Source organism: Electrona antarctica (genome assembly GCF_951216825.1).
Source record: "Electrona antarctica genome assembly, contig: scaffold_102, whole genome shotgun sequence".
NCBI classification, from domain to species: Eukaryota; Metazoa; Chordata; class Actinopteri; order Myctophiformes; family Myctophidae; genus Electrona; species Electrona antarctica.
Window position 1 is genome coordinate 261,910 of NW_027637800.1, and position 19,282 is coordinate 281,191.

At 43.0% G+C, this 19,282-nt stretch overlaps 1 protein-coding gene across 1 annotated transcript in view; it reads right to left on the reverse strand.

The window, feature by feature from the left end:
- Window positions 1-5,190: 5,190 nt before the first annotated feature.
- Window positions 5,191-19,282, reverse strand: part of supt5h (SPT5 homolog, DSIF elongation factor subunit) — a 102,892-nt gene continuing 88,800 nt past the window's right edge. Inside the window, exons 25-28 of the mRNA XM_079531537.1 lie at window positions 18,732-18,900; window positions 18,159-18,356; window positions 16,811-16,906; window positions 5,191-6,199 (exon numbers count right to left, since the gene is read on the reverse strand). Of these exons, the coding sequence (XP_079387663.1) occupies window positions 6,059-6,199; window positions 16,811-16,906; window positions 18,159-18,356; window positions 18,732-18,900 (604 nt within the window). The 3' untranslated portion in view covers window positions 5,191-6,058. The remainder of the gene's footprint in view (window positions 6,200-16,810; window positions 16,907-18,158; window positions 18,357-18,731; window positions 18,901-19,282) is intronic.

A 19,282-nucleotide genomic window follows, 5' to 3' on the forward strand; every position in this document is an offset into this window, starting at 1 on the left:
ATATGTCCCAAACCTTCTTACCTTCATGACTGACAGCCTAAATATGTCCCAAACCTTCTTACCTTCATGACTGCCTGTCTAAACATGTCCCAAACCTTCCTACCTTCATGCCTGCCTGCCTAAATATGTCCCAAACCTTCTTACCTACATGACTGCCTGTCTAAATATGTCCCAAACCTTCTTACCTACATGACTGCCTGCCTAAATATGTCCCAAACCTTCTTACCTTCGTGACTGACAGCCTAAATATGTCCCAAACCTTCTTACCTTCATGACTGCCTGTCTAAACATGTCCCAAACCTTCCTACCTTCATGCCTGCCTGCCTAAATATGTCCCAAACCTTCCTACCTTCATGCCTGCCTGCCTAAATATGTCCCAAACCTTCTTACCTACATGACTGCCTGTCTAAACATGTCCCAAACCTTCTTACCTACATGACTGCCTGCCTAAATATGTCCCAAACCTTCTTACCTACATGACTGCCTGCCTAAATATGTCCCAAACCTTCTTACCTACATGACTGCCTGCCTAAATATGTCCCAAACCTTCCTACCTACATGACTGCCTGCCTAAATATGTCCCAAACCTTCTTACCTACATGACTGCCTGTCTAAACATGTCCCAAACCTTCTTACCTACATGACTGCCTGCCTAAATATGTCCCAAACCTTCTTACCTTCATGACTGACAGCCTAAATATGTCCCAAACCTTCTTACCTTCATGACTGCCTGCCTAAATATGTCCCAAACCTTCTTACCTTCATGACTGCCTGCCTAAATATGTCCCAAACCTTCTTACCTTCATGACTGCCTGCCTAAATATGTCCCAAACCTTCTTACCTACATGACTGCCTGCCTAAATATGTCCCAAACCTTCTTACCTACATGACTGCCTGCCTAAATATGTCCCAAACCTTCTTACCTACATGACTGCCTGCCTAAATATGTCCCAAACCTTCTTACCTTCATGACTGCCTGCCTAAATATGTCCCAAACCTTCTTACCTTCATGACTGCCTGCCTAAATATGTCCCAAACCTTCTTACCTTCATGACTGCCTGCCTAAATATGTCCCAAACCTTCTTACCTACATGACTGCCTGCCTAAATATGTCCCAAACCTTCTTACCTACATGACTGCCTGCCTAAATATGTCCCAAACCTTCTTACCTACATGACTGCCTGCCTAAATATGTCCCAAACCTTCTTACCTACATGACTGCCTGCCTAAATATGTCCCAAACCTTCTTACCTACATGACTGCCTGCCTAAATATGTCCCAAACCTTCTTACCTACATGACTGCCTGCCTAAATATGTCCCAAACCTTCCTACCTACATGACTGCCTGCCTAAATATGTCCCAAACCTTCTTACCTACATGACTGCCTGCCTAAATATGTCCCAAACCGTCTTACCTACATGACTGCCTGCCTAAATATGTCCCAAACCGTCTTACCTACATGACTGCCTGCCTAAATATGTCCCAAACCTTCCTACCTTCATGACTGACAGCCTAAATATGTCCCAAACCTTCCTACCTTCATGACTGCCTGTCTAAACATGTCCCAAACCTTCTTACCTACATGACTGCCTGCCTAAATATGTCCCAAACCTTCTTACCTACATGACTGCCTGCCTAAATATGTCCCAAACCTTCTTACCTACATGACTGCCTGTCTAAATATGTCCCAAACCTTCTTACCTACATGACTGCCTGCCTAAATATGTCCCAAACCTTCTTACCTTCATGACTGACAGCCTAAATATGTCCCAAACCTTCTTACCTTCATGACTGCCTGTCTAAACATGTCCCAAACCTTCCTACCTTCATGCCTGCCTGCCTAAATATGTCCCAAACCTTCTTACCTACATGACTGCCTGTCTAAATATGTCCCAAACCTTCTTACCTACATGACTGCCTGCCTAAATATGTCCCAAACCTTCTTACCTTCATGACTGACAGCCTAAATATGTCCCAAACCTTCTTACCTTCATGACTGCCTGTCTAAACATGTCCCAAACCTTCCTACCTTCATGCCTGCCTGCCTAAATATGTCCCAAACCTTCTTACCTACATGACTGCCTGTCTAAATATGTCCCAAACCTTCTTACCTACATGACTGCCTGCCTAAATATGTCCCAAACCTTCTTACCTTCGTGACTGACAGCCTAAATATGTCCCAAACCTTCTTACCTTCATGACTGCCTGTCTAAACATGTCCCAAACCTTCCTACCTTCATGCCTGCCTGCCTAAATATGTCCCAAACCTTCCTACCTTCATGCCTGCCTGCCTAAATATGTCCCAAACCTTCTTACCTACATGACTGCCTGTCTAAACATGTCCCAAACCTTCTTACCTACATGACTGCCTGCCTAAATATGTCCCAAACCTTCTTACCTACATGACTGCCTGCCTAAATATGTCCCAAACCTTCTTACCTACATGACTGCCTGCCTAAATATGTCCCAAACCTTCCTACCTACATGACTGCCTGCCTAAATATGTCCCAAACCTTCTTACCTACATGACTGCCTGTCTAAACATGTCCCAAACCTTCTTACCTACATGACTGCCTGCCTAAATATGTCCCAAACCTTCTTACCTTCATGACTGACAGCCTAAATATGTCCCAAACCTTCTTACCTTCATGACTGCCTGCCTAAATATGTCCCAAACCTTCTTACCTTCATGACTGCCTGCCTAAATATGTCCCAAACCTTCTTACCTTCATGACTGCCTGTCTAAATATGTCCCAAACCTTCTTACCTACATGACTGCCTGCCTAAATATGTCCCAAACCTTCTTACCTTCATGACTGCCTGCCTAAATATGTCCCAAACCTTCTTACCTTCATGACTGCCTGCCTAAATATGTCCCAAACCTTCTTACCTTCATGACTGCCTGCCTAAATATGTCCCAAACCTTCTTACCTACATGACTGCCTGCCTAAATATGTCCCAAACCTTCTTACCTTCATGACTGCCTGCCTAAATATGTCCCAAACCTTCTTACCTTCATGACTGCCTGCCTAAATATGTCCCAAACCTTCTTACCTTCATGACTGCCTGCCTAAATATGTCCCAAACCGTCTTACCTACATGACTGCCTGCCTAAATATGTCCCAAACCGTCTTACCTACATGACTGCCTGCCTAAATATGTCCCAAACCTTCCTACCTTCATGACTGACAGCCTAAATATGTCCCAAACCTTCCTACCTTCATGACTGCCTGTCTAAACATGTCCCAAACCTTCTTACCTACATGACTGCCTGCCTAAATATGTCCCAAACCTTCTTACCTACATGACTGCCTGCCTAAATATGTCCCAAACCTTCTTACCTACATGACTGCCTGTCTAAATATGTCCCAAACCTTCTTACCTACATGACTGCCTGCCTAAATATGTCCCAAACCTTCTTACCTTCATGACTGACAGCCTAAATATGTCCCAAACCTTCTTACCTTCATGACTGCCTGTCTAAACATGTCCCAAACCTTCCTACCTTCATGCCTGCCTGCCTAAATATGTCCCAAACCTTCTTACCTACATGACTGCCTGTCTAAATATGTCCCAAACCTTCTTACCTACATGACTGCCTGCCTAAATATGTCCCAAACCTTCTTACCTTCATGACTGACAGCCTAAATATGTCCCAAACCTTCTTACCTTCATGACTGCCTGTCTAAACATGTCCCAAACCTTCCTACCTTCATGCCTGCCTGCCTAAATATGTCCCAAACCTTCTTACCTACATGACTGCCTGTCTAAATATGTCCCAAACCTTCTTACCTACATGACTGCCTGCCTAAATATGTCCCAAACCTTCTTACCTTCGTGACTGACAGCCTAAATATGTCCCAAACCTTCTTACCTTCATGACTGCCTGTCTAAACATGTCCCAAACCTTCCTACCTTCATGCCTGCCTGCCTAAATATGTCCCAAACCTTCCTACCTTCATGCCTGCCTGCCTAAATATGTCCCAAACCTTCTTACCTACATGACTGCCTGTCTAAACATGTCCCAAACCTTCTTACCTACATGACTGCCTGCCTAAATATGTCCCAAACCTTCTTACCTACATGACTGCCTGCCTAAATATGTCCCAAACCTTCTTACCTACATGACTGCCTGCCTAAATATGTCCCAAACCTTCCTACCTACATGACTGCCTGCCTAAATATGTCCCAAACCTTCTTACCTACATGACTGCCTGTCTAAACATGTCCCAAACCTTCTTACCTACATGACTGCCTGCCTAAATATGTCCCAAACCTTCTTACCTTCATGACTGACAGCCTAAATATGTCCCAAACCTTCTTACCTTCATGACTGCCTGCCTAAATATGTCCCAAACCTTCTTACCTTCATGACTGCCTGCCTAAATATGTCCCAAACCTTCTTACCTTCATGACTGCCTGTCTAAATATGTCCCAAACCTTCTTACCTACATGACTGCCTGCCTAAATATGTCCCAAACCTTCTTACCTTCATGACTGCCTGTCTAAATATGTCCCAAACCTTCTTACCTACATGACTGCCTGCCTAAATATGTCCCAAACCTTCTTACCTTCATGACTGCCTGCCTAAATATGTCCCAAACCTTCTTACCTTCATGACTGCCTGCCTAAATATGTCCCAAACCTTCTTACCTTCATGACTGCCTGCCTAAATATGTCCCAAACCTTCTTACCTTCATGACTGCCTGCCTAAATATGCCCAAACCGCCCCTAAGGTCTAAATATGTCCCAAACCGCCCCTAAGGTCTAAATATGTCCCAAACCGCCCCTAAGGTCTAAATATGTCCCAAACCGCCCCTAAGGTCTAAATATGCCCAAACCGCCCCTAAGGTCTAAATATGTCCCAAACCGCCCCTAAGGTCTAAATATGTCCCAAACCGCCCCTAAGGTCTAAATATGTCCCAAACGCCCCTAAGGTCTTCCACAGCTGGCCTGCTCGCTTTTAATGTCCTCACTGTATTGCATCACTGCTGTTATTTGTAATGTTTTATGCCTTGCTTTTCTTTTCTTTCTTTCTCCGTTGCTCTGTGAAGCACTTTGAGCTGCATTTCATGTCATGAAAGGTGCTCTACAAATAAAGCTTTATTATCATCATCATTTAGCTGCTAGGGGGACCCCTTGGAACTCCCTCAAGGAGAACCACTGGTCTAAAACAGCAACAGCTGAAGCACGAGGACCAATATTTAATTTTCACAGTTTATTTATTGACATGATGTTTATCATGAAGACAGAAAGGAGGTTCTTCTATAAACCCTAAACAAATGATAACAATTAGAACGGTTTGGAAAAGTCACTAAAACAGGTTCATGTCACTAACATTACAAAGATAAAAGAACTGAAAGAAAGATTCATCCATTCAAAATAACGATGAGAAACGACATCACACACGACACACCCACACCCTGTGTGTGTTCCTCCTGTCCATGTGCGTTTGTGTATGTGTGTGTGTGTATGTGTGTCTCTGTGTGTGTGTCTGTGTGGGCCAGGCCTATGTGTGTGTATCTATTGTGAAGATGGTGTGTGTGTGTGTGTGTATCTATTGTGAAGATGGTGTGTGTGTATCTATTGTGAAGATGTGTGTGTATCTATTGTGAAGATGTGTGTGTATGTGTGTGTGTAAATGTGTGTGTATCTATTGTGAAGATGTGTGTGTATGTGTGTGTGTATGTGTGTGTGTGTGTAAATGTGTGTGTATCTATTGTGAAGATGTGTGTATGTGTGTGTGTATCTATTGTGAAGATGGTGCTGACTGGAGTTTCACTTTTACTGTGATAAGAGTTCAAATTCTGCCCAAAACCCGACCGCACGTTTTAGGGCCTTAAATCTGGCCGGGCCTTAATGTTCAGGCCCGTTGAGAACTCTAGTGTGTGTGTGTGTGTGTGTGTGTGTGTGTGTGTGTGTGTGTGTGTGTGTGTGTGTGTGTGCGTCTGTGTGAGTGCGTCTCAGTGAGTGTGTGTGTGTGTGCGTCTCTGTGTGTGTGTGCGTCTCAGTGTGTGTGTGTGTGTGTGTGTGCGTGCGTCTCAGTGTGTGTGTGTCTCAGGTCTCCAGCCGGCCCAGGAACCTCAGGTTGAGGATCTTCAGCTGGTCGTCCAGCTCCATCCGCACGATGCCGTCATCTCCATCGATACTGAGGAGGATCCCTGTGGCCTCCCGGTCCTCGCCCAGAATCACCTTCACCTGGAGACAGACACACAGAGAGAGAGAGAGAGAGAGAGGGGGAGGGAGAGAGAGAGAGAGAGAGAGGGGGGGGGGAGGGAGAGAGAGAGACATAGACACACAGAGAGGGAGAGACATAGACACACAGAGAGAGAGAGAGAGGGGGAGGGAGAGAGAGAGACATAGACACAGAGAGAGAGAGAGAGAGAGAGAGAGAGAGAGAGAGAGAGAGAGGGGGAGGGAGAGAGAGAGACATAGACACACAGAGAGAGAGAGAGAGAGAGAGAGAGAGGGGGAGGGAGAGAGAGAGACATAGACACACAGAGAGAGAGAGAGAGAGAGAGGGGGGGAGGGAGAGAGAGAGAGACACACAGAGAGAGAGACATAGACGCAGAGAGGGAGGGAGGGAGACACACACACACACACACACACACACACACACACACACACACACACACACAGAGAGACATGGACACAGAGAGGGAGGGAGGGAGAGAGAGAGACAAAGAGAGAGAGAGAGATAGACAGAGAGAGATAGAGAGAGAGAGAGAGAGAGAGAGAGAGAGCGAGGGAGAGAGAGAGAGAGAGAGAGAGAGAGAGAGAGAGAGAGAGAGAGAGAGAGAGAGAGAGAGAGAGAGAGAGAGAGAGAGACAGACAGACAGAGAGAGAGACAGACAGACAGAGAGAGAGAGAGGGAGAGAGAGACAGAGACACAGAGAGAGAGAGGGAGAGAGACAGAGACACAGAGAGAGAGAGAGACATAGAGACACAGAGAGAGAGAGACATAGAGACACAGAGAGAGAGGGAGAGAGGCTGATTAGACACACCCAACGTGAGGGTGTGCAAAACAATAAAACAGCAGCAAGAACTGTTGTGACAATAGAAGGTTATGGAATACAACCACCCTAAGAACTACTATCTGTACCCAGTAGACCTACTACTGTATGTAAACAATGGAATACAACCACCCTAAGGACTACTATCTGTACCCAGTAGACCTACTACTGTATGTAAACAATGGAATACAACCACCCTAAGAACTACTATCTGTACCCAGTAGACCTACTACTGTATGTAAACAATGGAATACAACCACCCTAAGAACTACTATCTGTACCCAGTAGACCTACTACTGTATGTAAACAATGGAATACAACCACCCTAAGGACTACTATCTGTACCCAGTAGACCTACTACTGTATGTAAACAATGGAATACAACCACCCTAAGGACTACTATCTGTACCCAGTAGACCTACTACTGTATGTAAACAATGGAATACAACCACCCTAAGGACTACTATCTGTACCCAGTAGACCTACTACTGTATGTAAACAATGGAATACAACCACCCTAAGGACTACTATCTGTACCCAGTAGACCTACTACTGTATGTAAACAATGGAATACAACCACCCTAAGAACTACTATCTGTACCCAGTAGACCTACTACTGTATGTAAACAATGGAATACAACCACCCTAAGGACTACTATCTGTACCCAGTAGACCTACTACTGTATGTAAACAATGGAATACAACCACCCTAAGAACTACTATCTGTACCCAGTAGACCTACTACTGTATGTAAACAATGGAATACAACCACCCTAAGGACTACTATCTGTACCCAGTAGACCTACTACTGTATGTAAACAATGGAATACAACCACCCTAAGGACTACTATCTGTACCCAGTAGACCTACTACTGTATGTAAACAATGGAATACAACCACCCTAAGGACTACTATCTGTACCCAGTAGACCTACTACTGTATGTAAACAATGGAATACAACCACCCTAAGAACTACTATCTGTACCCAGTAGACCTACTACTGTATGTAAACAATGGAATACAACCACCCTAAGGACTACTATCTGTACCCAGTAGACCTACTACTGTATGTAAACAATGGAATACAACCACCCTAAGAACTACTATCTGTACCCAGTAGACCTACTACTGTATGTAAACAATGGAATACAACCACCCTAAGGACTACTATCTGTACCCAGTAGACCTACTACTGTATGTAAACAATGGAATACAACCACCCTAAGAACTACTATCTGTACCCAGTAGACCTACTACTGTATGTAAACAATGGAATACAACCACCCTAAGGACTACTATCTGTACCCAGTAGACCTACTACTGTATGTAAACAATGGAATACAACCACCCTAAGGACTACTATCTGTACCCAGTAGACCTACTACTGTATGTAAACAATGGAATACAACCACCCTAAGGACTACTATCTGTACCCAGTAGACCTACTACTGTATGTAAACAATGGAATACAACCACCCTAAGAACTACTATCTGTACCCAGTAGACCTACTACTGTATGTAAACAATGGAATACAACCACCCTAAGGACTACTATCTGTACCCAGTAGACCTACTACTGTATGTAAACAATGGAATACAACCACCCTAAGGACTACTATCTGTACCCAGTAGACCTACTACTGTATGTAAACAATGGAATACAACCACCCTAAGGACTACTATCTGTACCCAGTAGACCTACTACTGTATGTAAACAATGGAATACAACCACCCTAAGGACTACTATCTGTACCCAGTAGACCTACTACTGTATGTAAACAATGGAATACAACCACCCTAAGGACTACTATCTGTACCCAGTAGACCTACTACTGTATGTAAACAATGGAATACAACCACCCTAAGGACTACTATCTGTACCCAGTAGACCTACTACTGTATGTAAACAATGGAATACAACCACCCTAAGGACTACTATCTGTACCCAGTAGACCTACTACTGTATGTAAACAATGGAATACAACCACCCTAAGGACTACTATCTGTACCCAGTAGACCTACTACTGTATGTAAACAATGGAATACAACCACCCTAAGGACTACTATCTGTACCCAGTAGACCTACTACTGTATGTAAACAATGGAATACAACCACCCTAAGGACTACTATCTGTACCCAGTAGACCTACTACTGTATGTAAACAATGGAATACAACCACCCTAAGGACTACTATCTGTACCCAGTAGACCTACTACTGTATGTAAACAATGGAATACAACCACCCTAAGGACTACTATCTGTACCCAGTAGACCACATGTAAACAATGGAATACAACCACCCTAAGGACTACTATCTGTACCCAGTAGACCTACTACTGTATGTAAACAATGGAATACAACCACCCTAAGGACTACTATCTGTACCCAGTAGACCACATGTAAACAATGGAATACAACCACCCTAAGAACTACTATCTGTACCCAGTAGACCTACTACTGTATGTAAACAATGGAATACAACCACCCTAAGGACTACTATCTGTACCCAGTAGACCTACTACTGTATGTAAACAATGGAATACAACCACCCTAAGGACTACTATCTGTACCCAGTAGACCTACTACTGTATGTAAACAATGGAATACAACCACCCTAAGGACTACTATCTGTACCCAGTAGACCTACTACTGTATGTAAACAATGGAATACAACCACCCTAAGGACTACTATCTGTACCCAGTAGACCTACTACTGTATGTAAACAATGGAATACAACCACCCTAAGGACTACTATCTGTACCCAGTAGACCTACTACTGTATGTAAACAATGGAATACAACCACCCTAAGGACTACTATCTGTACCCAGTAGACCTACTACTGTATGTAAACAATGGAATACAACCACCCTAAGGACTACTATCTGTACCCAGTAGACCTACTACTGTATGTAAACAATGGAATACAACCACCCTAAGGACTACTATCTGTACCCAGTAGACCTACTACTGTATGTAAACAATGGAATACAACCACCCTAAGGACTACTATCTGTACCCAGTAGACCTACTACTGTATGTAAACAATGGAATACAACCACCCTAAGGACTACTATCTGTACCCAGTAGACCTACTACTGTATGTAAACAATGGAATACAACCACCCTAAGGACTACTATCTGTACCCAGTAGACCTACTACTGTATGTAAACAATGGAATACAACCACCCTAAGGACTACTATCTGTACCCAGTAGACCACATGTAAACAATGGAATACAACCACCCTAAGGACTACTATCTGTACCCAGTAGACCTACTACTGTATGTAAACAATGGAATACAACCACCCTAAGGACTACTATCTGTACCCAGTAGACCACATGTAAACAATGGAATACAACCACCCTAAGGACTACTATCTGTACCCAGTAGACCACATGTAAACAATGGAATACAACCACCCTAAGGACTACTATCTGTACCCAGTAGACCTACTACTGTATGTAAACAATGGAATACAACCACCCTAAGGACTACTATCTGTACCCAGTAGACCTACTACTGTATGTAAACAATGGAATACAACCACCCTAAGGACTACTATCTGTACCCAGTAGACCTACTACTGTATGTAAACAATGGAATACAACCACCCTAAGGACTACTATCTGTACTCAGTAGACCTACTACTGTATGTAAACAATGGAATACAACCACCCTAAGGACTACTATCTGTACCCAGTAGACCTACTACTGTATGTAAACAATGGAATACAACCACCCTAAGAACTACTATCTGTACCCAGTAGACCTACTACTGTATGTAAACAATAGAATACAACCACCCTAAGGACTACTATCTGTACCCAGTAGACCTACTACTGTATGTAAACAATGGAATACAACCACCCTAAGAACTACTATCTGTACCCAGTAGACCTACTACTGTATGTAAACAATAGAATACAACCACCCTAAGGACTACTATCTGTACCCAGTAGACCTACTGCTGTATGTAAACAATGGAATACAACCACCCTAAGGACTACTATCTGTACCCAGTAGACCTACTACTGTATGTAAACAATGGAATACAACCACCCTAAGGACTACTATCTGTACCCAGTAGACCTACTACTGTATGTAAACAATGGAATACAACCACCCTAAGGACTACTATCTGTACTCAGTAGACCTACTACTGTATGTAAACAATGGAATACAACCACCCTAAGGACTACTATCTGTACCCAGTAGACCTACTACTGTATGTAAACAATGGAATACAACCACCCTAAGGACTACTATCTGTACCCAGTAGACCTACTACTGTATGTAAACAATGGAATACAACCACCCTAAGGACTACTATCTGTACCCAGTAGACCTACTACTGTATGTAAACAATGGAATACAACCACCCTAAGGACTACTATCTGTACCCAGTAGACCTACTACTGTATGTAAACAATGGAATACAACCACCCTAAGGACTACTATCTGTACCCAGTAGACCTACTACTGTATGTAAACAATGGAATACAACCACCCTAAGGACTACTATCTGTACCCAGTAGACCTACTACTGTATGTAAACAATGGAATACAACCACCCTAAGGACTACTATCTGTACCCAGTAGACCTACTACTGTATGTAAACAATGGAATACAACCACCCTAAGAACTACTATCTGTACCCAGTAGACCTACTACTGTATGTAAACAATGGAATACAACCACCCTAAGGACTACTATCTGTACCAAGTAGACCTACTACTGTATGTAAACAATGGAATACAACCACCCTAAGGACTACTATCTGTACCCAGTAGACCTACTACTGTATGTAAACAATGGAATACAACCACCCTAAGGACTACTATCTGTACCCAGTAGACCTACTACTGTATGTAAACAATGGAATACAACCACCCTAAGGACTACTATCTGTACCCAGTAGACCTACTACTGTATGTAAACAATGGAATACAACCACCCTAAGGACTACTATCTGTACCCAGTAGACCTACTACTGTATGTAAACAATGGAATACAACCACCCTAAGGACTACTATCTGTACCCAGTAGACCACATGTAAACAATGGAATACAACCACCCTAAGGACTACTATCTGTACCCAGTAGACCTACTACTGTATGTAAACAATGGAATACAACCACCCTAAGAACTACTATCTGTACCCAGTAGACCTACTACTGTATGTAAACAATGGAATACAACCACCCTAAGGACTACTATCTGTACCCAGTAGACCACATGTAAACAATGGAATACAACCACCCTAAGGACTACTATCTGTACCCAGTAGACCTACTACTGTATGTAAACAATGGAATACAACCACCCTAAGGACTACTATCTGTACCCAGTAGACCTACTACTGTATGTAAACAATGGAATACAACCACCCTAAGAACTACTATCTGTACCAAGTATACCTACTACTGTATGTAAACAATGGAATACAACCACCCTAAGAACTACTATCTGTACCCAGTAGACCTACTACTGTATGTAAAGAATGGAATACAACCACCCTAAGGACTACTATCTGTACCCAGTAGACCTACTACTGTATGTAAACAATGGAATACAACCACCCTAAGGACTACTATCTGTACCCAGTAGACCTACTACTGTATGTAAACAATGGAATACAACCACCCTAAGGACTACTATCTGTACCCAGTAGACCTACTACTGTATGTAAACAATGGAATACAACCACCCTAAGAACTACTATCTCACATGTAAACAGAGCTGAGACCTTTAAACAGATCTTAAATCTGAGTTTCCTGAATACTATTTAAATGTGACTAAATTTGACTGAGGGACTGCCATTGGATGTTTTTTTAATTTTCGTTTTTTCATGTCATGTGAAAGCAGGGAATCACAGCTTCAAATTGACATATTGGTTGTTCAGTTTGACCCACCAGTTTTGGAGATATGGCTTATAGAGTAATGTCTTGCAGAGAAACAGCGAGTTGAGAAAACAGGCTTGAAAAGGTTCACTTCTGTGGTCTCTAACATTACACCTAGCTAAACGTTTAAGCATTTATTTCATATTTACATGTCTTCTGTGGACTCTAACATTACACCTAACTACACGTTTAAGCATTTATTTCATATTTACATGTCTTCTGTGGTCTCTAACATTACACCTATAGCTACATGTTTAAGCATTTATTTCATATTTACATGTCCAACACTTATTTCAGACATGCTTTAGTATGTGAAGAGTCTTTCTGTGCTATTAACTCATTTTGAAAAAAAAAGAAAAAAAGTTTTCTCCTCTGGTGAAAAGCTGGAATTTGCGCGATGGCTCTCAGTCAAATCTGGTCACTTATAGTCCTGACAAAAATGCTTCTCTCAAAGTGACTGCAAAGAATTGCTGCTATTTGTTTTAAAAAAAGCTTCATGCCCTGTTATAACATGTACATAACGATGCAATGTGACATATCTCTGTTGATGCAATACTGTACCTCCAACTGTATATACTTTATGTTTACACAATGCTGTACCTCCAACTGTATATACTTTATGTTTACACGATGCTGTACCTCTAACTGTATATACTTTATGTTATGTTTACACGATGCTGTACCTCCAACTGTATATACTTTATGTTTACACGATGCTGTACCTCCAACTGTATATACTTTATTTTATGTTTACACGATGCTGTACCTCCAACTGTATATACTTTATTTTATGTTTACACGATGCTGTACCTCCAACTGTATATACTTTATTTTATGTTTACACGATGCTGTACCTCCAACTGTATATACTTTATTTTATGTTTACACGATGCTGTACCTCCAACTGTATATACTTTATTTTATGTTTACACGATGCTGTACCTCCAACTGTATATACTTTATGTTTACACGATGCTGTACCTCCAACTGTATATACTTTATGTTTACACGATGCTGTACCTCCAACTGTATATACTTTATGTTTACACGATGCTGTACCTCCAACTGTATATACTTTATGTTTACACGATGCTGTACCTCCAACTGTATATACTTTATGTTTACACGATGCTGTACCTCCAACTGTATATACTTTATGTTTACACGATGCTGTACCTCCAACTGTATATACTTTATGTTTACACGATGCTGTACCTCCAACTGTATATACTTTATGTTTACACGATGCTGTACCTCCAACTGTATATACTTTATGTTTACACGATGCTGTACCTCCAACTGTATATACTTTATTTTATGTTTACACGATGCTGTACCTCCAACTGTATATACTTTATGTTTACACGATGCTGTACCTCCAACTGTATATACTTTATGTTTACACGATGCTGTACCTCCAACTGTATATACTTTATGTTTACACGATGCTGTACCTCCAACTGTATATACTTTATGTTTACACGATGCTGTACCTCCAACTGTATATACTTTATGTTTACACGATGCTGTACCTCCAACTGTATATACTTTATTTTATGTTTACACAATGCTGTACCTCCAACTGTATATACTTTATTTTATGTTTACACGATGCTGTACCTCCAACTGTATATACTTTATTTTATGTTTACACGATGCTGTACCTCCAACTGTATATACTTTATTTTATGTTTACACGATGCTGTACCTCCAACTGTATATACTTTATTTTATGTTTACACGATGCTGTACCTCCAACTGTATATACTTTATTTTATGTTTACACGATGCTGTACCTCCAACTGTATATACTTTATTTTATGTTTACACGATGCTGTACCTCCAACTGTATATACTTTATTTTATGTTTACACGATGCTGTACCTCCAACTGTATATACTTTATTTTATGTTTACACGATGCTGTACCTCCAACTGTATATACTTTATTTTATGTTTACACGATGCTGTACCTCCAACTGTATATACTTTATGTTTACACGATGCTGTACCTCCAACTGTATATACTTTATGTTTACACGATGCTGTACCTCCAACTGTATATACTTTATGTTTACACGATGCTGTACCTCCAACTGTATATACTTTATTTTATGTTTACACGATGCTGTACCTCCAACTGTATATACTTTATTTTATGTTTACACGATGCTGTACCTCCAACTGTATATACTTTATTTTATGTTTACACGATGCTGTACCTCCAACTGTATATACTTTATTTTATGTTTACACGATGCTGTACCTCCAACTGTATATACTTTATTTTATGTTTACACGATGCTGTACCTCCAACTGTATATACTTTATTTTATGTTTACACGATGCTGTACCTCCAACTGTATATACTTTATGTTTACACGATGCTGTACCTCCAACTGTATATACTTTATTTTATGTTATGTGCGTGTGTGTGTGTGTGTGTGTGTGTGTGTGTGTGTGTGTGTGTGTGTGTGTGTGTGTGTGTGTGTGTGTGTGTGTGTGTGTGTGTGTGTGTGTGTGTGTGTGTGTGTGTGTGTGTGTGTGTGTGTGTGTGTGTGTGTGTGTGTTAGCGCATTAACGACTTGAGATTTTTCCAAGTCGACTTGTCAGACAGTAAAGTCGAAGTTGAGTCGATTTATCGTTTTGTATGACGGGGGGGGGGGGGTGGAGGGGGGGGGGGGGGGTGGAGGTGCGCGCGCTCAACAGGGGCGGGTGGAGGTGCGCGCAATACGGAGCCCGTCAAACAAAGCACTGCGCACACAGTGGCCTCTCCAATATGGCACAGTGTATGTATCATCTATATGGCAAAGCGCTGATTATCAAAACATAAATCTATAATAGTAAATACTAAACAGTGTGTGCGTCGCACACTGGTACACAGACCAGAAAAGAGAACACAACAGGAGAGGGGGCATCATTGGCACACAGCGCAGCAGCAGCAGCGCAGCAGCACAGCGCAGCACAGCGGCCCGAGAAGTACACAATACAAAATATAACATTAACACTAGTGGCAGTGCCCTGCGCGTAAAGCTAAACCAGAAACAGGAGTCATTGCGTCAGCACGGATGTAGCCTCGGAAAGCCAGACGTTTTATTTCCAGCATGGAGGTGAGGGGGATATCGTTTGGGGATAAAGTTTGCGCGCTTCTATCTGTTACTTCTCTGACGCAGCACAGTTCAAACTTCAAATTCAGCCAGTCAATAGTGGGACACCGCGCGCTGAGAGCCACATACACAGCTGCAGTTGGTTTTTAATTAAGGGCGCGTTCTGAACTTCTGAATGCAATGCAAACTAATAGACCAATTATTTGTTTACAAACATTGGGACTGGGCCCACGGGTGACTGTTTCATGTAATCAATTCCCAACAGTGTTGCGCACAGAGAACAGCTGATATACAAGCTCACATCGCATCGCAGATGCGACTGTTGTGACTTGTGAGCGTAGAGGTCTGCGTGCGCGACACCATCACGGGACGAAGCATAAATTATTCTTGATGGGCTGCAGGTGTGCGTGCAGCCGTGCACAAATAGGCTCTGCTGCCGTGTTCATGAGCGCACCTCCCGTTCTTATGACAGCGACTGGAGGTTCTGTTTTGAATTGCTATTATTGTTCAAACACAACAGAAACCAAGGATTGACTTCTGTCCGTGACAATAATCAATGCTACAGTTTGAATTCTGTACGCACGCACACAGAGCAAAAAATATGATATGGGATAAACTTTTTTTTTTTTCTTCTTTTTTTTCAACTTTCGACTCCTCCTAATCTGAATGGACTTGTGTTAATGAAATCGATAAATCGATTTTTTAGTGAATGCCCTAGTGTGTGTGTGTTGTTGTTCTTAGTGCGGGTGATGGGCTCCAGGTGTGTGTGTGTGTGTGTGTACCTTGTTGTTCTTAGTGGGGGTGATGGGCTCCAGGTGTTCGCTGCTCAGACTGACAACCTTCTCTGATTCCTGCATAAACACTGAACACATCCCTCCCTGAGGGGGGGGGGGGGGGGGGGAGAACATCATGGTTTAATTATTCTAAATGTATGATTAGTCACCAGAATAAAGATTCTAAATTGTCTAGAAGTGGAGTTATTGGTAAAATAACAGCAGGTTGGTGGCCATTTTGAAAAATGGCTGCAATGGTCACAGGTCAAATCTAAATAGTACCAGTGTATTCCTCATCCTTGTATTCCTCATCCTTGAAAATGATTAGCCAGAATCAAGATCCTACGTGGTCTAGAACTGGAGTTATGTAAGGGATAATGTCTGGCTAGGTGGTCGTTGTAGGGAGATAATTCACCTCCTTTATGTGAGGGATAATGTCTGGCTAGGTGGTCGTTGTAGGGAAATAATTCACCTCCTTTATGTAAGGGATAATGTCTGGCTAGGTGGTCGTTGTAGGAGATAATTCACCTCCTTTATGTAAGGGATAATGTCTGGCTAGGTGGTCGTTGTAGGGAGATAATTCACCTCCTTTATGTGAGGGATAATGTCTAGCTAGGTGGTCGTTGTAGGGAGATAATTCACCTCCTTTATGTGAGGGATAATGTCTGGCTAGGTGGTCGTTGTAGGAGATAATTCACCTCCTTTATGTGAGGGATAATGTCTGGCTAGGTGGTCGTTGTAGGGAGATAATTCACCTCCTTTATGTAAGGGATAATGTCTGGCTAGGTGGTCGTTGTAGGAGATAATTCACCTCCTTTATGTAAGGGATAATGTCTGGCTAGGTGGTCGTTGTAGGAGATAATTCACCTCCTTTATGTAAGGGATAATGTCTGGCTAGGTGGTCGTTATAGGGAGATAATTCACCTCCTTTATGTAAGGGATAATGTCTGGCTAGGTGGTCGTTGTAGGGAGATAATTCACCTCCTTTATGTGAGGGATAATGTCTGGCTAGGTGGTCGTTGTAGGGAGATAATTCACCTCCTTTATGTAAGGGATAATGTCTAGCTAGGTGGTCGTTGTAGGGAGATAATTCACCTCCTTTATGTGAGGGATAATGTCTGGCTAGGTGGTCGTTGTAGGGAGATAATTCACCTCCTTTATGTAAGGGATAATGTCTGGCTAGGTGGTCGTTGTAGGGAGATAATTCACCTCCTTTATGTGAGGGATAATGTCTGGCTAGGTGGTCGTTGTAGGGAGATAATTCACCTCCTTTATGTAAGGGATAATGTCCCTGAATCAAGATCCTAGGTGGTGCGTGTGTGTGTGTGTGTGTGTGTGTGCGTGCACTGCGTCTCACCGTGACAGAGCGGATGACCCCGGTCTGGCCCACCAGGTCATTGAAGGAGTCTTTGACCTTGACGAGGATGTCGGTTGTAACCCAGTCGCTGCTGCCTTGCTCGATGTTGGAGCCCGGCGTGTGAGGGTTGTAGCCACCAGGAGAGGGCGCTCCAGGGGTCATGGGGCTGTAGCCCACCGGGCTGGGGCTGGGGCTGGCCTGGACCCGACAGACACACAGGGGAAAAATACCTTTAACACATTCTGTACGGGAACCCGTTGGTGTTTTAACTAAGCATTATGTTATACTTTAGCTACTGAAAAATAGCAGATCTACAAGCTCGTAGCGCACCACTCGATCTACTAGGTCTGCTATTTTTGAAATATCGTGAAAATGAGGCACAGATCGTGCCTACATCTGTGGTAGCTCTTACCCGATAGGCCATGGGAGAAGGCGTAGGGTGGTAGCTGTTATGTGATAGGCCAGTAGGATGGTAGCCGTTACCTGACAGGCCAATAGGGTGGTAGCTCTTACCTGACAGGCCAATAGGGTGGTACCTCTTACCTGACAGGCCAATAGGGTGGTAGCTCTTACCTGATAGGCCATGGGAGAAGGCGTAGGGTGGTAGCTGGCAGGCGAGTGTGTGTTCTGGTACCCCACGGGTGAGGGCGCCACCTGGTGGTAGCTCTGAGGACTGGGACTGGGCTGGTAGGAGCCCTGAGGGGAGGGGGCAGCGTAGGGGGAGTACTGCTCCGTGTTGTACCTGGAACACACCACAGGGGGGCAGCGTTGGACATTCAGTAAGTATTTATTAAGACTCCGACTGCCCGGGGTTATTTAATCCATTAAATCAGAGCCCAGCGATTTATAGCAGCGGCTTTTACCGACGGACCGGATGTTATACGTTATATGGAGCAGCTAAATGTAGCCAAAACACTCTAGAGGCGATCGACAACAACGGGAGGCATGATTAATTCTACCGCGACTAGCGACGGGACCGCGGTGGGCCGCCTGACACTTGGACGGGATGATTTAGATCAAGAGTTAACGTTTTAAGATTTTCGTTCTCGTCGGCTAAACCGGGGGGTTGCGCCTGTTGCGCAACATCGAGGATTGCGCAACAGGCTGTGGAGCGATGCGATTGG